The 21,977-nt window shown below is 61.0% G+C and overlaps 1 protein-coding gene across 1 annotated transcript in view; it reads right to left on the bottom strand.

Annotated features, from left to right (window-relative positions):
* The window catches only part of NIBAN2 (niban apoptosis regulator 2), a 31,311-nt gene extending 10,913 nt beyond the window's left edge, over window positions 1-20,398 (bottom strand). Inside the window, exons 1-4 of the mRNA XM_056352382.1 lie at window positions 20,192-20,398; window positions 3,804-3,934; window positions 234-362; window positions 10-115 (exon numbers count right to left, since the gene is read on the bottom strand). Coding sequence (XP_056208357.1) covers window positions 10-115; window positions 234-362; window positions 3,804-3,934; window positions 20,192-20,246 — 421 coding nt within the window. The 5' untranslated portion in view covers window positions 20,247-20,398. The remainder of the gene's footprint in view (window positions 1-9; window positions 116-233; window positions 363-3,803; window positions 3,935-20,191) is intronic.
* Window positions 20,399-21,977: the final 1,579 nt, after the last annotated feature.

The following is a 21,977-nucleotide window of genomic DNA, read 5'->3' on the forward strand; positions in this document are numbered from 1 at the left end:
ACCACTCACCAGGCAGACTGCTGTTCACCAGCTCCAGGTACTGGTCCACAGAGGTGAGGATCTTGTAGCCAGCGCTGTTGATCATCACACGGGCTGGCAAGTCCCGCTCATAGGCCTGAGCAGAAAAAGATGGTCATGGATGATGGGGAGCACAGCCACACCACCACAGCAATGGAGTGTCCCCCTTTGGACCTGTGCCCACCAGAGATGGGCAAAAGGGTGATGCCCCTCACCAGTTTGTTCTCATAGAGGACCAAGCCGTAGTTGTGTGGGACCACGCAGAAGCGGTTCCTCCACTTCTTGTTCTCCTCGATGTACTGGAAGAGGTTGCCTGAGTAGATGACATGGTCCTCCAGCGGGACCTGTGGGGAAGAGACGCATGTGGGTGGCATGGGGCGGGCAGGGAGGGGGGAAGCTGGGTGCCCCTCTATCCCATGGCCACAGCCTGGCTCAGGGAGATCAGCAAGGTCCATTTGTGGTGGTTTTTTCTGCACTAGGGCTATGCTGAGGGTCTCCAAGTTCACCAGTGGATTATCTCCCCTAGCACTGCAGATTTTGATGCCTGAATAAGTGCGTCTGGGTGACAGCTTTGAGGGGTACCACATGCAGAGCCTGAGAAAAAAACTCAGAGGGGCTGCTCATACAGCAGCAAAGTCGCACATGGTGGTGGTCACCATGGTGGTGGTCACACCTTCATCCCTGGTGTCCCCTCCCTGGGACTGATCTCAGCTGAGCAACAGGAGCTCACTTGGCTGAGCAGCAGGTTGGAGCAGAGCCCTCCAGCAGCTCTTCCCAACCTCAGCTGCTGTGAATTCCTCAGCTTGGGGCCAGCGGGAGCGTGCGTGGTACTGCGCAGTGGTCGCCGTCAACCAGAAGGTCCTGCCAGGGTGTGGGCCAGAGGCACGCTGCAGATGGCAGGCACCAAGCCCTGCTCTAGCATGGGCTCCAGATGGGACATGGAAGAGGAAAAGCAAGATGTCACCCTGCAGAGCTCAGCAGCAGATGATGCTTAAATACTCTGGACTCCACAGAGGACCAGTGACAGGAACAGGCTGAGGACATTCCATGCCCCCAAGCCCCCCTGGCTGAGCAGCCCCTCGCCAGCTCTCCAGCACCTTTTGGCCCTCACGCCGACAGCATTTACGCCATCCCAAACACAGGCTGGCTGAACAAGCCAAGAATTTGTCCCAAGAATTTTTATGATCCCAGGAACATAAACAAGAGCCAAGAGCTCTCGTGAGGGTGGGAGCATGCCGTGGCTGCCTCTCCTGCCACGGCCACCCACCATCTACCACAGTGGCCGTCAGGATGGACCAGCCAGGGCTTGGGTCCCACCATGCCCCAGCAGGACACTTCTGCAGGACATTTCCCTCTCCTCTCCCTCCCCTGTCCATCTCCTGGTTCACAGGAACCCCACTGCCTTCCCCAAGCCCCCCACCAATCCCTGACTCCACACCCCCATGGGTGGCAGGGAGGTCTGAGAGCAGCCTGGCTCAGCACCTCGCTCCCAATACTGCTTTCCAGAGCCCTTGGAAGGGGGAGAAGATATCACAAAGCAAGCCCTGCAGGGCTGGGGGACAGTGGGAGGGATGAGAGCCCAAACCCATGGCCACCAGCAGGGATGGGGACAGAAAGGTGGTGCCAGCTCCGGGAGTCCTCACTAGCATCTCACCAGGGTAGCTCATCCAAGGAGAATCAGCCCTTATAAATTAGCTTTGAAACTGCTGCCCAAGGCAGACGAAGCCATACAGCCTGTCTGCTAATGAAATGAAATGAAACCCAGGCTGAACTCTGACCCTCGCTCACAGCCACCAGCACCCTGGGAGCCCTGGCGCAGCCGTCCCCTCCTCACACCCCCTCCTTGCCCAGGGGAGGTACTGAAGCGGCACCACCCAGCCCCAGCAAATATTTGGGACAGGCAGGTATGTGCCAAATTGCTAGGCTGGGCAGGGAGGGGGCCAGGAGTGTGTGGGAGGAGGGCCCCACGCTGCCGGCATCCCTGCTGCGGGATGGGGAGCGATGGGGAGCAAGACCAGGGTCTGGTATGTCAGCAGTGGGGCTCGGAGGGAGAGGCTGCTATGAGGCAAGATTATGTCTGGGGACAGTTTTTCAGGGGCGCTGGCTGGGGACACCCGGGCTGCTGGAGAGACCAAAGGCAGAGACATCTATTCCTTATTCTCATGGCTGTTGCTTCTTCCTGGAATTTCAGGTGACTGAGCCATGCTTCACACCCCAGCCCAGCTGTCCCCCTTTGCCCAGGAGGGTCACCAGTCCCTGGCATCGCTGCAGGAGCTGCCTCTGAGCACTGCATCCCCATGGAGATCACAAAAGAAAAGGTAATAAATAAGTAAATTATAAAAACCCAACTGCCACAATGCAACTGGACCTGCCTGAGGACAGGGAGAATGCTACTCCGCATCTTCTTGACACCCACAACTTTTTGGGTATATCTGGGGGTGCAAAGCCCAGCTGGAGGATGTGCTCTCCCCAGCTCTTTGCAGATCCATCCCACAAACACACAGGTCCCCATGGCGTCTGGAGCCCTGGTACATCCCAGTGACACTGCCGGGACCCTGGCACCCTGGCAGAGGACAGGCAGCAGATGGGACATTATGCAAAGGAATGTCCTATTTATACACCGCTGTTTTAAAAGACTTGCACAGTGTCCCTGACCTCCCTGCCTTGCTGCCATTCCTCAGACATTCCTGGGCTGCTTGCTGGAGCTTTTTAATGAAGCAGCCAACCTTGGGACGGAGGTACCGCCCGGGGAGCTGAAGACATCTGCCAAATTGCAGGGAACTCAAGGGACACCTTGCTGAGGACGCTGGGTGCTCAGCTCCTGCCCAGGAACCTGCACACCTTTATTTTGCTCAACACACCCAGCACCCAGCCAGCTTTCGGAGGAGATAGGGCATGTCCAAGTGCCTAAGCAAGGTGTCACCTTCATGGGTGGGCCAGGGAGACAACTGCTGTGAGCAGCCAGGGCTTAAGTCTGGTGTCGTGCACGCAATTTCTACAGATTTCTTAAAAAAATACTTCTTTAAGTCCCAGACAAAAGCAGAAGCCCATCCCCAATGTGCAATCCACATCTGCTTTCAAGGAGCACCCGCAGGACAGCAGCTCCACTGACACAGCCAGGGAGGAACCCCCAACCCTGCCTGCTGGCGAGCAGCCCCGGCTGCTGCATCTGCCTTGGGAGGAGGGAGGGGAGGGCAGGATCCATCCCCAGCCGCCAGAGGCACAGGCAGCAAGGGGGGATGCTTGGGGACCTTTTGCCAGGCAGGAGGCATGTGGCTGCTGGAGATCAGGCTTGGAGCCACCTCCTTTTGCCCCACAGGGTTAGGGACACCTGCCAGGGGGTTCCTACCATCCCTGGGCATTTGTCTGGGCTGGAGCATTGCTGGCACCCAGGAGCAGGAGGACGAGAGCCCAGCATGCCCTGCTTAGGGTTTCACTGGGCGCAAGGGGGTCCCGGGAGCTCTTGCCAGCCCTGGCATCAAACACAGACATCCACGGGGGCTACAGCCAAAAGCCAGCTTTGCCCCTGCTTGCTGGCTGCACTCATCGCACGGGTTGGAAAGAAAACCATCCCAAGGAGCCCCGTGTGCTGCACAGATGGTGGGACACCAGGGGGATGGTCTGGGCCAGTGGCACAGGGGCTACGTTCCACCTTGGCAGGGTGTAATGGGGAGGGGGCACAAGCCTGGGTTTTGGGGAGGGCACTGGTGCAGGCTCACTGGGCACAGGGACAGAGCTCCCTGCCGGCTCCAGGCTCCCGGTGTGGAGCCGGGCTGGGCTCTTACCTTGCGGTGGAGCAGCTGGGCCTGGGGCCCTCCGTTGCCTTCGATCTCATAGCGGACGCTGTTGAAGAGCGCTACGCCGTACTGCTCCTTGTAGCACCGGCAGAACTCCCCCAGCACCTTCCCTGTCTTCTCTGCAAGGGGAGAGCACAGCTGCGTTAGGCAGGGGCTGGATTCAGGGGTCTCCTGGCTGCAAAGCCCCCTGGCACCCTGCTCGGACACCTTCCCCCTGCCCTCCCCACCCACCCAACACCTCCCGCTGCCCTCCTGCCTGCCGGAGCAGGCTTTGGTGCAAGGGCCACGGCCGAGCCCGCTGCCCTCTGCCCTCCCCGTCCAGCCCAGGGACTAATTTGGGGTCAGGATCATCTCTTTTTCTTGGCCTTTCATGTTAATGCCATGGATTCCTCTCCCCGGCAGGAAATTCCTGACATTAAGCTGATTCCGGCAATGCTGATGGCTTCCCGTGCCTTGTGCAGCTCCCCAGCCCAGCTCCAACTGCCTCGACTGGCTAAGACTGGGGGGAAACCCCCATTCCCAGCCCCAGGCATCGCCCACAGCCCCCCGACCCCCTGCAGCCCGGTAAGGGCCATCTGACAGAGGGGCCAGGCAGCTCCAGGCTCTGCAGCCAGTGATTCTTGGGGCTTGCATGCAGCACGGAGGTTCCAAAGGGAAAGGACAGCTCGGCTCCCACTACACTCCCCGCGTCACCCCCCTGTGAGGCAGGGACCCCCACCAGGACTGCCCCTCCAGACTGGGGTGAGCCCAAGGTGCTGGCAGAGCTTGAGCTTCCAGGTGCCCCGCTGCACCCCACACCAGAGGAGGTCCCCTCCATCCCGCAGGCAGTCCCAAGGCAGCCACCTGCTCCTCGATGGATGGGGTGGGGGAAGGTTGCAAACCCCCCCCTCAGCAGCAAGGATGGTGCTTTCCCAGCCCCAGGGTTGCAGTCACAGGAACCCCCTTGCTCCTCCCGGGGCATCAGCCACAGGGGTGCAGGGCTGCCCTCCCAGTCTTTGCCAGCACCCCTGCCCCACGCAGCAAACCCTGCCCCATGCAACACTGTTCCCAATGCAGCAAACTCTGCCCCATGCAAGCACCCTGCCCCACGCAGCAAACCCTGCCCTTTCTCCTCCCCAGCCCAGCTCCAGACCCCACATGTGGCTCCTACACCAAAAACCCCATCACAGAGCATCACAGGTCTGGGGAAACAACGCCCTCAGAGCTGCCTTTGGCACACGGGGCCTCTACTTTGAATTTCGCTCTCAACTTTGCCCCAGAGCCTGTGAAAAGGAAAGAATCTGAGTCGCCTCCAACTATTTCTGACGGCTCAGCCTCTGCCAGAGCGCTGGCGATGGGCGCAGGGAAGAACGATGCTGGCTATGCATCCCAGTGCAGGAGCCAGCACAATGCTGGGGGCATGAACCCAGACAAAACAGACCCCCACGCCGGCCCCGGCGCAGCTTGGCAGGAGCCAAAATCTCCAGCAGCAGCCGACCCGGAGCTGTGCTCGCAGCCAAGCCATCACGAAGAAGCGGGTTGCTGCAGGGTGCTGCAAATCCCTGTGGGATGAGCAGCTCCGGAGGAAAAAGCTGCCCGAGGACAGTGGCTGGAGGCAGATAAACCCATCCCCAAGGAGATGCTGGCACCACCAGCACCGCAACAGGAGCAAACACCGCAGGCCGGCATCTTACTGTGCCAGGGCTGAAAACCCCCCTAAATTTAAGCAACCTTTTTTTGTGGCAAAGAACGAGACGCCTGCTCGTCCCAGCAGAGAAATTCCTCACCCCCGATTTTGGCATTTTCTCCTGGAAAAGAAAGAGCTCGCAGTCACGCCGCGCTTGCGTCCACGCCACACCTCTGTTGCAACTCCCGTCTACAAAACTGTATGATTTTGGCCAGGGCTCTGGGCAGCGATGCTGACAGCTGAGATTTAGAAGGACATTTTGAGGTTTCATTTCCTTTCAGTTCATGGGAAAAAAAGAGCCCCTGGTCCCCAGGCAGGCGAGACGGCTTAGTCACTCATTCTTCCCTGATTAACGACGGGGCCAATTAGGTAATTTTAAGTAAATGGAAAAGCAAAAGTCGATTACTTGCAGACACTGAAACAAATATTTGCAGTCAAATATCCAAGGTGACTAAATCCCCCCCAGCTCAGCAAGACCCTGTGAGGAGCTGCGGGGATGCTGGGGGGCCCACTGATGCTCCCTGCTCCATCAACCACCGTGCTCAGCCCCAGGGAGGCAAGAGGGGCAGGGACCCACGGGGGGGGGGGTCGGGAGGGGGTTGCCAGCAGCATGGCGAGGTGACACAAGGTGACACCAGGTTTGACAAGATGTGGACTGCTAGCAGTGGTACAGCCAGGCTTTGCTTGAGAGCAGAGGATGGGAAGCCCACGCTGATGATACCAGCGGGTGCCCTGACCCCCGCATGCCTGTAGCAGCCTGCATGGGGCTCACATGTCCCACACAGGAGCTGGCCTGGCCACCCACCGGCTCCTTCACCAGGCTGAACAAAACCTGGCAGCGCTAGGGGCTATGCAGAGCACCCCCTGACCCACCTGCATGACAGAGGCCACCCATGAACAGCCGTCCCTCTATGCGCAGCTTTGGGTGCATGTCCAGCCAAGAGCTGGCAGGTTTGGGGACAGGTGGCAGTCCAAGGAGCTGTGTCCCCTGCCTCCTCCTGGCCCCTCACCTCAGCTCCCCCCCTAGTCACGGCAGGGTGAGGGAGGGATGGGGCTCGGCTGGCTCCCACCCCAACCTGGGTGTGGGCTCAGACACCCACGGCAAAGCGCTGTGGCAAGCTGGGTGCACATGCAGGGACCCTGCAGGGCCAAGTGTCCCCAGCCACCTACTGATGGTGCTTTCTCAAGCCTGGTGTTTGCTCTGGGACCACTGTGCTCCCAGCACTGACACCTTCCCGCTGCTCAGGGTGCCACCACCCTGGTCCCTGTCACACTGAGCTATGCAGGGGGGCTGGTCCCCAGGCAGCCAGGGTTGCTGAGCTGGTGCAGGCTCTGGCACGTCCCTCGGGTTCCTGGCAAGGACAGGGGGAAACTGCCAGTTTTGTGGTCACAGAGGTGTGCCAACAGCACCCACCAACATGAACGCCTGGCTCAGCAGGAGCTCCAGCACCAGCACCTCTGATCACAGACTTCATCTGTTACTTGGCCTCTGGGTTCCCCTCCTTCCCTCCCCAGCCATCCCTATGACTAAGCTGCACGTGGTGGCTGCAGGCAGAGATAAAGGGGCTCTGCAGCAGCCAGCTTTGCACGGGGAGGGTGGAGAAAGGGCTCTGAGCATCCCAGCCACCGGGCAAACCCCGGAGGTCAGGATGGATGCAGGGCTGGGCAGGATGCTGGGAGCAAAAAGCAGGGTCCATCTATGCCACACAGCTTCGCATCGCCAGGCACACTCCAGCCCTCCCTGACAGATCCCCAGGGATGCACACACCCTCCGCATCACCCAGCCACCACAACACGGCAGGACAAGCAGCTCCCACGAGGACACCCTGACAAGGAGACGAAACAGGCAGCACAGGTTTGCCCTTGTCCCGGATGACGCCCGAGGACCACGGAGCCCGAGGCTTGTCTGGGCGAAACTGGCTGGGAGAGGCAGCTCCTGCTCCTGGCCACCCCACCGACCGGTCGTGCCACCACAGCTGTCACCAAATCCAAAGCACAACGGCACGGGCTGGATCCTGGAGCAGCCGGTGCTGCTGGCGATGTGGGCTGCATCCCCACAGGCATGTGCAGCCCTTGCATTTTGAGAGGTCACAGCCGGGCCAGAGCAGCCCTTGGTCCAGTGGCAGTCCCTTTGAACCAAGGCAGGAGGTGGATCTCACCCAAGGACTCCAAAAGCCACAGCAAGCTGCCCAAGCTGGTCCAGCAGCCTGGACTGGATGCACCCTGTCCTTGGAAGCATCATGAGCATCACCAGCTGCCCCCCATGCGCACATCCCAAGGCAGAAGTCAGCTCTTACCCTGACCTTCCATATGACCAGGGTCAGCCCCAGCTCTGGCATCTCCTACAGCAAAGCCAAGAGGAAAAAATGAGCCATGAGCTCCAGGTCTAGCCCAGAGACCTTATCACCTAGAGAGCAGCTTGGACAGCTTGACCGTATCCTTCCCTCCAGCTGCTCGTATTTGCTCCCTGCTGTTTGTTTCCCTGCCATGGGGACACCAGAGCGCCAGAAACACCAGCCTAGCAGCCCTGGCTTGCAGAGAGCCGTGCCAGCACGAGTCCGTGGCCGGAGTTCGTTTTCCTCATTACCCTCAAAATCATGTGAAAATGACAGTGATGCTTTAAATAGCCCAGGCCATGGCCAGCAGTCACCAGATCTGGCAGCGGGGCAGTCAGATCCTGTACAGGTTTTGCTGCAAAGTTTGCTCAGCCCCCACCCAACAGCAGTGCCCTTCCTGCTCACCGTCCTCTCAATGCATCCATGACCTGTGGAGGTATCTCCAGGATCAGGGCTGCTGCAACATCACAGCACATCCCAGGTAGGACAGAGGCCAGCAGGGACAGGGACGTGGCTCAGCCCAAGTGGCTCCCTAGGGCTGGGGACCAGCTCAGCGTCCCCCGGCAGTAGGCTGAGCTGCACACTGCTGGGCAGGCTCTGCTGGGGATGCTCAGGAAAGCTGCTCTTCAGATGAGCATCCCTCTCCAAGCCCTTTCAAAGATACCTGATAAGCTGAGGTTGGAGATGTCCCTTCCCCTTTCCTGATGTGGCAGGATCCTGGGTGGGCAGCAAAGGGTTAAAGCTGAAGGGGAAAAGGTAGAGGAGCCTGCACTGCTCCTCTGCACCCAAAACTGCCTTCACCCCTCTGCACCCCAACAGTAGGCAGGTCCATGCCTTTGGGGACGCAGAGCTGCCTCCTGCTCCTCAGCTCCCCCCCAGGCTGGCTGGGTTGGCCCCTGGGGCATGGCCACCAAGATCGTGCCCCCCCTGAATGGGGTGGCATTGCCACAAGCGTGCATGGCCCAGGAGAACATCCCACCTGCACCTGCGGGATGGGGCTCTCCCAAATGTACCCCATGGGGCGGTGCAGGCACAGCAGGATGGGGTGCTCTGCAGCTGAGCTGCTCATGCTCAAAGCATCATATATCCCCACACACTCATGCACACCCATGCACACACCCATGCGCAAACATGCACATACCTGCGTGCACACACACGTGTACACCTGTGCACACCCCCATGCCACACACACCCATGCACACACGTGCACACACACGCACACCCCCAAGAGAAGCTGGCGGCTGACAAATCCGAGCGGGAAGAGTCATCTGCAACCTCCCTTCAGCCCACATCCCGTTTTGCAAGCCCAGAGCCCCAGTTCCTCACGCTAGGCACACCCTCCAGAGACTGTGTCATCCCTCTGCTGCTATTTTCATATATTCAGGGGGTGAGAGTGCCTTTAAAATCCCAGCCTTCCCCAGAAGACCCCCTGGGTTTATGTCACTGAGATGAGCGGGAGCAGGAGCAGCAGCTGGGAGCTGGGGGATGCCATAGGGATGCCTCACCAGAGGCAAGGAATTTTCCCCCTGGTCCAGAAAAAAAATAAAATAATAAAAAAAAAAAAAGGACAAAAAAGCTCATTGAAGCAGAGCCCCCGGGCTGGCTGAGCCGTGTCCCCTGCACTCGTGACGAAACCATGCCTGGCTCATTTCCCCAGCCCCCGCGGGACAGCCTGACTCAGCGGGGCCACAGGAAAGCCCCAGCTCCCCCTGCCTCCACGCAGGCTGCCCATGTCCCCCCGCTGCCAGCTCAGCAAGGGGGTGATGGCATCGGGAAGTGTTTGCAGAGCGATGGAGGAACAGACACCCGGGGGGGTCAGCCTGTCACATCCCTTTGCTGGTGTCCCTGCCCGGTGAAGGTCCCTCTGTGCTGTGGTGGCCCACAGGACACCCCGCTGGAAGGGGAACCATGAGCAGCGTGTGCTGGCCTGGCCAGGCTTGCCAAGGCTGCTGGGAAGGAGTTAATCACTAATTTAGCCAGTAAATGATTAGCGAGCAGGGACAGGTTGCTGTGAGGAGTACAGGCTCCCAGCAGCCGCAGAACCAGTGGCACTAACAGGGACATCCACGGGCTGGCACATAGTGCCACCAGCCCAGCCAGCTCACACCTCAGGGAGGCAAGAAAGGACAGAAGCTGACGGTCACCCAGATAAAGGCACCAAAACCAAATGGGCCCCTCCGCACCCAGTCACCAGCTGCTGGGCGCAGGCAGGGGTGCTGGTGCGAGGCAGTGGGGCACTGCTCACCAGCACAGCCCCATGGCATCCCTGGCTGTCCCCTGTGTGCCAGGCAGTGCCCACTCGGCTAGCGGTTCCCACACCTGGCACGCAAGGGGTGTAGCATTGCTGCCAGCATCCTTGCACCTGGCTGGCGGGAGGGGAGCTGGGGAGCACAGGCAGCACCACGGTGCGTATGCCACCCCAAAAGTCACCCAAGCGCCGACTTTCCCATGCTGACCCCCTGCCTCTGCCCTGCCCCTTGCATCCCCTTCTTGGACTGCTCCGATTCTCCCTGGTAGCCTGGGAGGACAATGAGGTTGGCTCTTCCAGCAAGAGAAACAGAGGAAAAGGCCACTGCAAGGAGGCTGATGTCACCAGCTGCATAAAGGGTGCCCGGGTCACCCACTGTGAGAGTGGGGCTGCTCCAGCAGTCCTGCATCGCTGCCTGTTCTAAACGCACCCGGGGGGTTCACCCACTGCCCCTCGGCTGCCCTCATGTGCCCCAAATCCTGGCATTACGCAGACAGTGTGTTTGGGCATCCCCTGCTGAGGGTGCACAGCACACTGGGGATGGGGTGCAGAGCATGCCATGGAAGGGATGCACAGCATGCCTTGGATACACTGCCCAGCACACCGGGGATGGGGTGCACAGGATGACAGGGATGGGGTTCTGAGCCAGACCTCAAGCAGCAGCACCCTGGGAGCCCTGAGCACCACCTGCAGCTGCTGAGCTGGGAATGGCCCGTGGACACAGGCTGTCCCCGCCAGGCACAGAGCCCCACTGCTGTGCCACCTGCCCTGATGCCAGCTCCCCCCACTGCAGCGCTGGGCTCTGCTCAGCACAGGCTCATCCCTGAGAGATTTTAGGAGTCAGCGTGACAGCACGTGATGGCTCGGGGCAGTCTGAGCATCAACAACGCAGTGACAACCAGGAGAAGGGACAGTGCAAGAGGTGCCACTGTCCACCTCCCTGTGGAGAGCCAGGCAAGCATCCCGCAGCACTGACAGGTGCCCCCAAAGGGTTAAGTCCCAGCTCACAGTTTAGGGTTCGGGGAATTTGATTCTGAGTTCATTTCCACCCAGAGACACTAACTCCTTCATATGGGCCTGACTCAGCCCAGCTGAGCATCTCCTGAGCATCCCCGGGGAGGAGGTTTCCAGCACCGGCTCCCAGGGCCATGCTGGGGCTGAGGGGAGTCGGCTGGGGGGACACGTGCCAGAACAGGGGCTGAAAGAAGGTTATTCCTGGGAGCAGCAAAACTCCCAGGGTCGACCCGGGCACTTTGTATTTTCCCCTCTCACACAGGCCAGGAGAGGCTGAAACAGGGAAAAACAAATTGAGGGGGGAGAGCAAAGCCCTGGACAGTTTCCCCTCTTACCGCCCCGTACCCAAACGCACCCTTCGCACAAATGCACCCAAACCCAGCCCAGGGCGTCTCTGCTCCTGGCTGCTATCAGGTTTTACACGGAGCTTATCTGGAACCAACCAGGAATGGAAACTGCTGCAGCGCTCCGTGCACTCCCCTGATGCCTGCACCCCGGGCACAGCACTGGGGGCCCCGGCAGGACTGCCATCACAGCCTGGCTCCAGCACCACTTCAAAATCCATTGGGAATATTTTCAGCTACAGATCAGCTCAGAAGCCCGGTCCGGGTGGCTAGGGGACACATCCTGCCACCCCCGCCGGCAGCAGCCCCATGCAGCTCCACGGCCAGTAGCGCCGGGGATGTGCAGAGCGGCCAGCTGCCCTCTGACTCATGCCATTGTGGGGACGAGTGGGCAGGACGGAGGCTGAGCAGCAGGAAGGGATGAGGCAGCGGAGCCTCGGAGAAACCAGATGGGCCCAGGCCTGAACCGGTTCATCCTCTCCCGCCCTGCCTTTGCCGCACATGGTCTGCCCCAGATGAGTCAGAAGCGCCCGTAGTGCCAGCTCAAGGCTGGGGCACCCGTCGGGGACACGGCTCTGTGCTTCGCCGCCTGCAAGGTGCACCCTTCACCAGCACCCAGCACCCTGCGGCATCCCTCATCCCAACTGTGTCCCTGGGGACGGCCCCCGGGATGCTCGGGGGGTGCAGCCCCAGCGTGGCAGCACCCACCCCGTCTCCCAGCACCGCGCCCAGCCCCGGCGGTTGCACAACGCTGCTCCCCTCCCAGCCCAGAGCAAACAAACCTGCCGCAGCAGAGCCGTGCCCAGCGCGGCCGCAGGAGGATCTAACGCAGACCATGAAATCCGTGGGGCCCAAAACGAAGCAGCACACTCAGCGGCAGCTCCCCGGCCTAGGAACAGCCAAAAAACCCCAATGGCGCTCTCGACCATGCTTCGGACAGCCTTCACCCGCTGCTCCTGCTCCCCAATCCCAGCCACAAAGCACAGGCTCAGCCTCCTGCATCAGCCCCGCTCCTGTGGCTTGGGGCCGCATCCAGCCCAGCGGACGAGGGATTAGCGTCCAGCTACGTGCTGGCGGGTGTTTTCCTGCAGTGTGGATGCCGGTCTCCCGCTGCTCCCCAGGAACAAGGCTGCTGTGGGACTGCGTGCGAGGAATGTGCATGTGAATAACAAACAGCGTTCAGCGTCTTTGAACGTCTCTGAGAAGCTGGTTGGGGCTGGACTGAGCCCAGTGCAAGATGTCTGCCCTGAACCTCCCTACCCAAACAGCCTCTGAGGGATGGGGGCAGACCCCTCCTGCCCACCCAACCCTGCCTGATCCAGGCAAGACCCTCCTGCCCTGTCCCTTGCCCTTTGAGCAGCCTTGCCTCCAGGGGTGATGCTCCAAAGCCACGGGGCGCAGCTGCCCACACAGGTATCCCAGCAGGAAACCCAGCCCAAAGTGCCACCCACCTGGGACCCAGGTTCAAACCTACCAGAAGAGGTGAATGCACTCACAGGACAGTCAGGATACATCCCACAAGCAGGGAGGTGGCTGTGGGGAGACAAAGCATCCCCATGGAGCACCTTGACTCAAGATGGATACCACCTGCCAAACCCTGTGCTGGACCAGGACCCACTGCCCTCATCCAGGCTGTAGTCATATCACCCGGCATGTCCCTTGTCCCCCAGGATCCCACCACCACCTGGTCAGACTTGAGAGGAGCTGCCGACCCTTTGGTGCTCACCCCATAGCGGGTGCTGCCCCACATTAGAGTGGGACTCAGCATCACCCCTCCCCAGATAAGGCACTGCTCATCCACTGGCACCAGCCCAGCAGCGTTGCATCTGCTCCAGCATGGTGCAACCTGCACCACGGCTGAGTCAAAGCAGGCAGTGCCACTGCAGGGTGCCGTGCCAGCATCCTTTGGGCACCCATGGCACCTGGGAGCTGCAAGACCAGGGGGTCCCCAAGGCAAAGAGGAGTCCCCAAGGCAAAGGGGCCAGATCAAACTTGGGCATCTCTTGGTCTCTCATGCTCCAGGTGCCAGGGACAGCAGGGACTGGGTGGTCCTGGCTCTGGGATGTCCCAGCAAATGCTTCTGTGCTCAGCAGGGGACAAGCAGCCAGCCCCCTTGTGCCCCTGCCGTGCCCAGCCCTAGGGAGAGAAACTGAACCTGGCACACTCTCCCTCTGCTGAGCTGGCCAGTGCCAGTGGGAAACCCAATCCAATACCACGGGAGGAGACCAAACAAAGACTTTTATGTACATCCAAAAAAAAAAAAAAAAAAGAAAAAAAGGAAAAAAAAAAAAGAGGTATTTGAACAAAACAGCCCTGAGCCTGTTCAAGCTCTGCTGCAGCCCCTGCTGCCAGGGAGGTTCCTGTGCCCGGCTCCTCTGCAAGGCCGGGGCAGGACAGAGGGTCTCGCCCTGCCTCACAGTGCCCATCCCACCCCATGCCCCCAACACCTACTCCCTCCTCCCCACAGAGGGTGATGTCCTGGCCAAAGGTGGCCACGAGCTGTGTCTCCCACAGCCGAGGATGCTCCAGAAGCACCACAGCCCCTGGTGAAGCATGGACAACCCAGGCTGGTGGGCACCTGCCCCATGGGGCTGGCAGCCAGTGCCCAGCAGCACGGAGCATCACCAGCTCCCTTGCTGCGGGAGGGTGGGCAGCAGCCAGCAGAGCGAAGCAGCTCCTAGGGAGAGGAAAGTCAGGGATGTTCCCCCAAGCAGGGATGCTCCCAAGGCAAGGTTCTGTCCTGGTCTCAGATGATGCCCTGCATGCGTTGGGATCAGAGGAAGGGACTCAGAATGCTTCCCATGGCTGAGCCACCACCATTTCATGTGCCTGGGGGCTGGCAGCCCTGCTCTCCTGCCCCACGCAGCAGCACTGAGGTCACCCCCACTTTGGGGAACATCCCTTCATGCAGGGAAACCCCCAAAGGGGCATCACGCCTAGCACTGAGCAGAGCTGGCAGAGAGGGGAAGCCAGGACAAGTGTTCTTTGCCCCAGAAGAAACCACTAGCATAGCAGGAGGGGAAGGAGGTCCTGCTCCAGGTCCTCTGCCAGCACCAGGGCAGAGCATCCCATCCGTCCCTGCTGCATGGGGACAGCCCACCCTGGGGACTCCCACAGCAGAGGGGTCCAAGCCCCCAGGAGGAGGGCTGGGAGCCTGGCTGCAGGCACGAACAGATCCCTGCCAGGGAAGGGCAGAAAGGTATGGAGAAGGGCAGAAGGGCACGGAGAAGGCACCAGCCAAAGCAAGGAGCTGCACAGAACGCTACTGCCCTTTCCCTTTGAAAAAGGGGAAAAGGTGGAGTTTTACTCCTTCCTCCTCCTCTGGTCCAGGAGGCTGGGAGGAAGTCTGTTTGCAACGAGCAGCTCTGCTCGGCCCCTTCCTCCCCTCCCAGCTCCCCCTGGCACCGGGCTCTCCATAGAGCTGGCGTGGGCACATTCAGGCATGGGGCAGGGCTCAGGGCTGGCGAGGGGGCACAGCTGCTGCCTGGGGATCTCATGGCTGGGCACCACTTGGGCTCTGGGTGCTGCAGCCCAAGGCTGCGGTGATGCCTTCTGCAAACTGGGCAGTGGGACCAGACCTGGGTCCTGTGCGGGTGCTCAGCCTTGCGCTGGAGAGCTGGTGCTGGCCTGCCTGCAAACTGCACCCCGGCAAGCTTCCGTGTGGATAAGGATCCCTGGATCCCTCCAGCCCTCCTGCCTACTGAAAAGCTCCAAGACATGCTGAGCCCAGGGTCCTGGGAGTGTGGACGGCAAGAGCCCCATCCTGCAAGCAGACAGCTTCCCAGCTTCCCCCCATCTCCCCACTCGTTGGGAGCACGGGCAGGGCCACTGCCAGCTGGGTTGTGAAATAAAGCCTGGTCACAGGATGCTGTAACAGGGATAGAAATGGGACGGGTGGGTCCAACACTGCTCCTTCCCCATGGGCTGGACCAGACTTCTGCCTGGTTTGTCCATGAGATCCACCACCCATTGCATCCTCATGGACCAGGGCTGTCTAACCCTGGGCTCTATCGGTGGCTATTTCGGTGACTGTCTCCAAGCCCACGTGGCACCTTTTCTGTCCCTAGCACAGGGCCGGACCAGCAGCACTGTGGCTGTGGCAGAGCCATGGGTGGGAGCCAGCGGCTTGTTGTAACCTGCTGTGGGGCTCAGGCAGAGGGACGGGAGCCCGTCAGTCCCCAGGAGGGTGGGATAGAGCTGCAGTGGCGTGCCAAGAGGCGCCAAGCCTCCCTGGGCTCAGAGCCAGCCTCTGTAGCGACCTGAGGGCAGGAGGGAGGCAAAGGCTTGGGGAACTCCAGCTCTTGGCTGTGCTTCCTTCGCTGGGTCGCTTCAATGGGTTTAGGGGTGTCCGATACTGCAGTGGCAGAGGGGTCCTGGTCTGCGGGGTGCTTGTCTCTCCCTGGGCTGACCCAAGGGCCAAGGAGAGCTCTCGGCCATGATGCCAGCTGTGCTCCTCCTGTCCCCAGCCCTCCTGCTCCCAGGCAGAGCAGGGATGCCCTCCATGCGTGTCCCAGCCTGCTCAAGGCAAGACCTTGCTGGGGGAGGCAGGGAAAGACCCCTGGGAGGGGAGGCAGGCGCTGCCTCAGGGCTGAGCACAGGCAGGGCCAGGAGGGCTCCTGCCTCCTGCCCACGTGGGAAGGCCACCGGCACAAGAGGCCCCCGAAGCCAGTGATGTCCCCTGCCCCAACACGCTGGCTCCGAGCGAGCCCCGTGCCCTGACATGACGGCTGCAGGTAAGCCCTGGCTTGCCAGAACCAGCCCTTCCCCGCTGGCAGGGAGCCCTGACATGCCAGGGGAGTTATTTATTTCACAATGAAAGAAGACACACACTTCATTAGGAGAAACCACTCCACATCTCCAGCACATTACAGCACCGATCCCTCAGAGCCTCCCTGCATTGGACCCCTCCCAGGGCAGGGTGAGGGTGTCAGCCTCGAGACCAACCACAGAGCACATCACCAGCAGCCACCACCTCCCGCCCTGGCTGGAGCTGATCTGTGGTCAAGGCTAGGAAACGAGCATCATGCTTAAGGAAGCCATGGCAAACCTCTTTCCACTGCCAGTAACTTTCCCCCTGTGGCACACAGCAGCCAGGTGCCTTTCCATGTTTGCTGGGCACCTCCGGACCTGACCCGCAGCCTCTCCCGCCCACACTCAGCCTTCCAGCAGTAGGATGCTTCTCGGTGGCACTGCAGATACGCAGCCACTGATGCCCAATAAGGCTTGTTGGAGCAGAAAGGCTCTGGGTCCCAGCACCAGGGGTGAAGCTCAGTGTCACCTCTGCCATTGTTGTGTGGGCAGGTGTCTGTAGAAGTCCCACCCCAAATTAACAGCTAGTTTACTCAGTAATTAACAGGTTGGCGACTCCCTGGAGATACCAGAACAAGGTGTGAGATCCCGGGGACCCTCCCTGCACTGCCACCCACCTCCCACCCACCTCCCCATCCCTCTGGCCACAGAGGCACCCAGCAGCTCCTGCTGCACCCCTGGGCTCTCTCACCCGCCAGGTGCCTGGGACCACCAGCCCCATCGAGCAAAGTCACCCAGCTCCTGCCAACCACACTCCACCTCACCCTCCTGGAGAAGTGGTCCATGGGGCTGGGACGCGCTAGGGAAGGAACTATTCCAGCAGGAGGAAAGAGCTTCATGGAGTCCTGTGCTGAAGGCGCTATTGCCTTGGACATGAGGGGACACTGTGCAAAAACTCAAGACACCCTGTGACATCCTGGCTTTCCTGGGAGCCCTGGCAGGACACCCCATGCCTACCACCCTCGTGTCCCCAGGTGATGGTGCCTGTACTGGGCATCCTTACACAAGAAGAGGAGCCAGCCCTGCTCCAGCCTACGAAGCAGGTCAGAAGCAACTCCCAACTCACATTTGGGAGGAGGAGGAGGGCAGCTGAAGTGTGTTGACAAACAAGCTGGGTGACTCAGTCCAGGATGACATCCAAAGCTAGGCGACAAAAGAAAGCATTTACAGGTCATAGAGACCCTGGAGAAAGGGATGCAGGAGCTGCAGGCAGCACCACCTGAAAACCACCCCAGTGTAGATCACACCCCCTGGGCTGCCCTGTCAGCCCTAGCGCAGCAGAGAATCATCAGTGCTGGCAGGGACACTGCCTGCAGGCCTGCTTAGGCAGCAGGAGAGCAGTCCAGCCCCACCAGCACCGCCGGTGGGAGGAAAGACCCTGGTCCTGGGCCACCAACACACAAATCACGCGCCTGTGGCTCATAACCTCCAGGAGGTGTTGGCATCAGCTTCACTGCAGCCACTGCTGCGTGGGCTGGGACAGGGCATGGGACTGTCGCAGCACGGCTTTGATGGCAGAGGTCCCAGCACAGAGGGGACTGCACTGTGCATGGCACGGGAAGGCTTTTTGCCACCTCCCTCCTGCCTTTAAGGCACTTGCAGTGCTCAGAGCTCCGCTCCCAGCATGGGGGAAGATCTGTCCCAGGCTCTCACCATCTCCCCACAGCCCCAGGGCTTGCTGTGTGCCCAGCCAGCACAGTTCTGCCACTGTAAGGGGGCTGCAACCATGGGGAGCATCGCCAAGCCCAGGGGGCTCCTGTCCCTGCTGCAATTAGGAGTCACATCACCCTGGGAAGCCCCTCCAAACTCCCCAGAGTTGGGAGGACAACTGGGAAAAGTTTCTTGGAGAGAGGATAGATCATTCCCTGGGTGCCGGCAGGAGAAGCAGCAGCAGAGAACAGGCCGCGCTAAGCAGGAAAACCTGGAGTTTTCCCCGCCACGTTGCTTTGCATGCCTGACAGCAAGTCGTGCCTTGCCTGTTGGGTTACAGCCCCTCCCAGCTCCAGGGGCTTTTCACCCATCGAGGAGCCCGGGCGGAAAGCGGAGAGGTGCGTACTGAACCCAGTGGGCTCCAGCGTCTCCCAGGGAGGTGTCCCAGTACAGGTGTGGGTCCCCCACCTTCCTCACCCCGAACCTTCAGAGCTGCAGCATGGCACAGGACACATACCAGCACAAACTCCGTAATCCTGTCTCATAGGAATCCTATTTTCACCATGAAAACTCATCTGCAGACCCCGGAACCCCCTAGGCATGGGCTGAAACCCCCCTGGTGTAACAGCTCGGCTCCTGCCAGCATGCAGCCATCCAGCCTGGCCTCGCACACACCCAATTTCTAGCCCAGCAGAGACAGATTCCTGCATAGGAAACCCAGCCAGGCTTTTCCTTGTTATTCTTCAGGATTAAGATCACAGGGCTTGGCCGGGGAGCTCTCTCTGCACGGAGAACCAGCAAGTTAAAGGGAGATTCGGGATATGCTTCGGACCCGAAGGTGCTGCGGTGAGCAGCCGCGTGCAGACCCAAGTTGGTGCAACCTCCCGGATCGGCGGCGGCGAGCTTTTAACTACGCAACACGAAAACCCCACAGCATGTTACAAGCTTTCCTTCAAAGCTCGGAAACCTGCTGGCGTCCTGCTGAGCTGCATACCACGTAAGCATTCCTGCCAGCCGGGCCAGGATGGTGGGGCCTGGCAAGGCAGATGGGCTCCACCATACGCTGCAAGACATGGAGCCCGTGTGCCGGTACCACAGCAGCAGCACCATCAGCGCCGGACCCGCAGCCGCTTTTTCCCCAAAGTCCTTGGGGAAAAGGACTTTCGAGCTGCTCCAGTGGCTTTATGGTGGAGATGGAGGAAAGATACAGCAGAGCCACCTCCAAAACCCTGGCGCCCCCTGAGCCCTTGAGCCCTCTGCAAGGCGCACAAGGTCCAGCACGAAGCCAGCACGCTCCTCCGTGCCACACAGCTAGGTGCGGCTTCGCGGGGGGGTTGTTTAACCCCCCGGAGAGGTGGATTTTTCAGCCTGGGGGGCTGAAACCGAAGCCGGCACACGAAAGGGCTCAGAGGTCAAGTCCTGCCTGCTTGGAAGCCCCGGGGAGCAGAGCGCCCGCATCACAACTGATGCAAGGTGGCTTGGGGGGGGGGGGGCACAGCACCCTGCCAGAGGGGTGACCCCACTTACAGGGGTCACGCGAGTCACCGCAGGCACCAATTAGCAGCCCTGCCGCCCCCCCAGCCCTGGCTCACACAAACCCCTGCCTGTCCAGAGCCATAATCCCACGTTCAGCGATTCCCAGCCAGCCCTGAGCAGACACCCCGCCGGGGGCACAGGCGCTGCCGACACCCCGGGACAGCCGGGCTCTCAATAACCACATTGTCACCCTGCCCCGTCCCACTGCGGCAGGGGGGGCCTGAGCGTCCTGCCCGTGCCAGGGCAGGCCTGAAGCATCCCAGTGAGACCCCAGGGGTGCAGCCAGTCCTTACTCCCACCCCAGAGCCCCTGGGGGGGCTTCCCTCGGTACCCCCCGCTGACAGCGGCTTCCCTGCACAGGACCCAGGTTGCCAGCATCCCCCCGGAGCCCAGCTCCCCCCCTTCCCTCCCCACCGCCCGGGGAAGCTCAGCACACGAACACGCTCCCCGCTCCTCGGAGCCAACACAAACACCCCCGGCACAACCCAGCCTTTCATTTGGGAGGCAGACAGGCACCTCGGGTACCCCCCCCACCCCCACCCCCGGGCTGTGCCCAGCCAAGGGGACAGGCAAAAACACAGAGAAACTGCAACGTGGTGGGGGAAAAAAAAAAAAAAAAGTTTAAAGTCCGGGAGAAAGAGGCAGAGCAGGCGGGGGGGTCCCGGGAACACGGGGAGGGTGTGTGCCCAACCCGCCCCCCACCCCGGAGTGCGGCAAGGCATGGGGACAGCCCGGCTGGGGCAGGGGGAGGGGGCAGCGCGCCGGGGGCTCACCCGCGATGTGCTGGCGGCGACCCTCGTCCAGGTGCGTGGAGACCACATCTCCCATGGCGAGCGGAGCCGGGCCGGGCCGGGCGGCGGGAGGAGGAGAGGAGGAGGAGGAGGTGGAGGAGGAGGAGGAGAGGAGGAGGAGGAAGGCAGCGCCCGGGGCGGTCAGGCAGCGCGGCGCCCCATGGCAGCCCCGGCTCCGCCGGCCCCCCCGGCCCCTCCCCCCGCACCGCCCCGGCCGCGTCAGCGCCCGGGGAGCGCCGCGCCGGGGGGGGAGTGTGTGTGCGGGGGTGTGAGGTGGGAGTGAGTGTGAGTGCCTGCGTGTGTGAGTGTGTGTACGTATGTGTGAGTGTGAGTGCCTGCGTGTGTGTGTGTGCATGCGTGTGTGAGTGTGAGTATGAGCATGTGAGTGTGGGTGTATGTGTGTAAGTGTGAGTGTGTGTACACGTGTGTGTATGTGTGTGTGTGTGCATGCGTGTGTGTGTGTATGTGAATATGGGTGTCAGTGAGTGTATGTGTGTGAGTGTGAGTGGGTGTGCATGCATGTGAGTGTATGTATGTGTGAGTGTGCGTGCATGCATGTGAGTGCAAGTATGTGTGTCAGTGTGAGTGGGTGTGGGTATGTATGCACAATTGAGGGGGGTGTGATGGGGTGTGAGTGTGTGTGCACGTGTGTGAGTGTTAGTGTGTGTGTGCACATGTGATATGTCTGTGTGGGTGTGTATGTGATTGTATGTGGGGTGTGTGTACAAGTGTGTGTATAAAAAAGTGTGTGTTTGTGTGTGTACAGGCCTGTGTCCCATTGCCTGTCCCCTCGCTGTAATTAGCTACCCTGACACTGCCGGGGGAGGCCCAAGGAGGGCAGCTGCGCCCCCCACCAGGCTGCACCCCCCCACCAGGCTGTGCCCCTCGGGTCTGGGTGCCAGGGAGCACCTCAGCCCCCCCATGGCTGTGCCCGCGGGTCCCCAGCCAGCCCGTGGCTGCTGGCACCAGCCAAACCAGCTCAGTCCTGGCACCAGCCTCCCCTACTCCTGACATCCCTTCACCCGGCTGTTGCGGACCCTCCTGACATCGCTTCACCTGGCCATCGCCGACCCTGCGTGCTCCTGCTCCCTGCAGCCCTGCACTCCCCAGTGCCAAGGTGGATGGTGGCCCTGGGAGGCGGAGTGGGGCGGGGGGGTGGGGGGGGGTGGGGGGGTGGCAGGCAGGGGGCCTCCCTCCCCAGCCTCTGGGCAGCCCACGTCCTGCGGGGGAATGGGATGGAAAAACTCAAGTTGCCTTAAAACACATTCCATAGATTTTGGACCAAGAGCTGTTTGGCTCCACTCGCCTGGGGTGGGGGCTGGCATCCCCCACACCAACCAGCTGGGGAGCTGGAGGGCACAAAGTGGGATACTGGAACCAGTAACGCTCCACCGATCTAGCCAAAATCCACTGGCACACCCTGCGTCGGAGCTGAAGATCACCCGGCCGGCTCCCCGGAGCGCTGCGGGGAGGTGGGTGAGCTCCCACGCCGGGGCTGCCCCACCGGGGAGGGAAGCCGCGGGGGCTGGGGAGCTGGAGGAAGCGGTGGGAAAGCTCCTCCTTCCTCTGCTCTTGCTGCAGCTCCTCTCCCGAGAGCAACATGCGGAAACAGCCCTCGCAGGATCCTCCACGCGCTGCCTGGGCAGGATCCAGCGATCCGGCTGGAGGAAAGGCCTTGCCTGCATCCTTCCCAGACCCCTGCGCACAGCCAGCAGCCGGGCTGTGACCAAGGAAGGAAGAGGAGGAGGAAGGGGGAGGACGTGGTGGT

This window comes from Falco biarmicus, chromosome 9, assembly GCF_023638135.1.
Source record: "Falco biarmicus isolate bFalBia1 chromosome 9, bFalBia1.pri, whole genome shotgun sequence".
Lineage (NCBI taxonomy): Eukaryota > Metazoa > Chordata > Aves > Falconiformes > Falconidae > Falco > Falco biarmicus.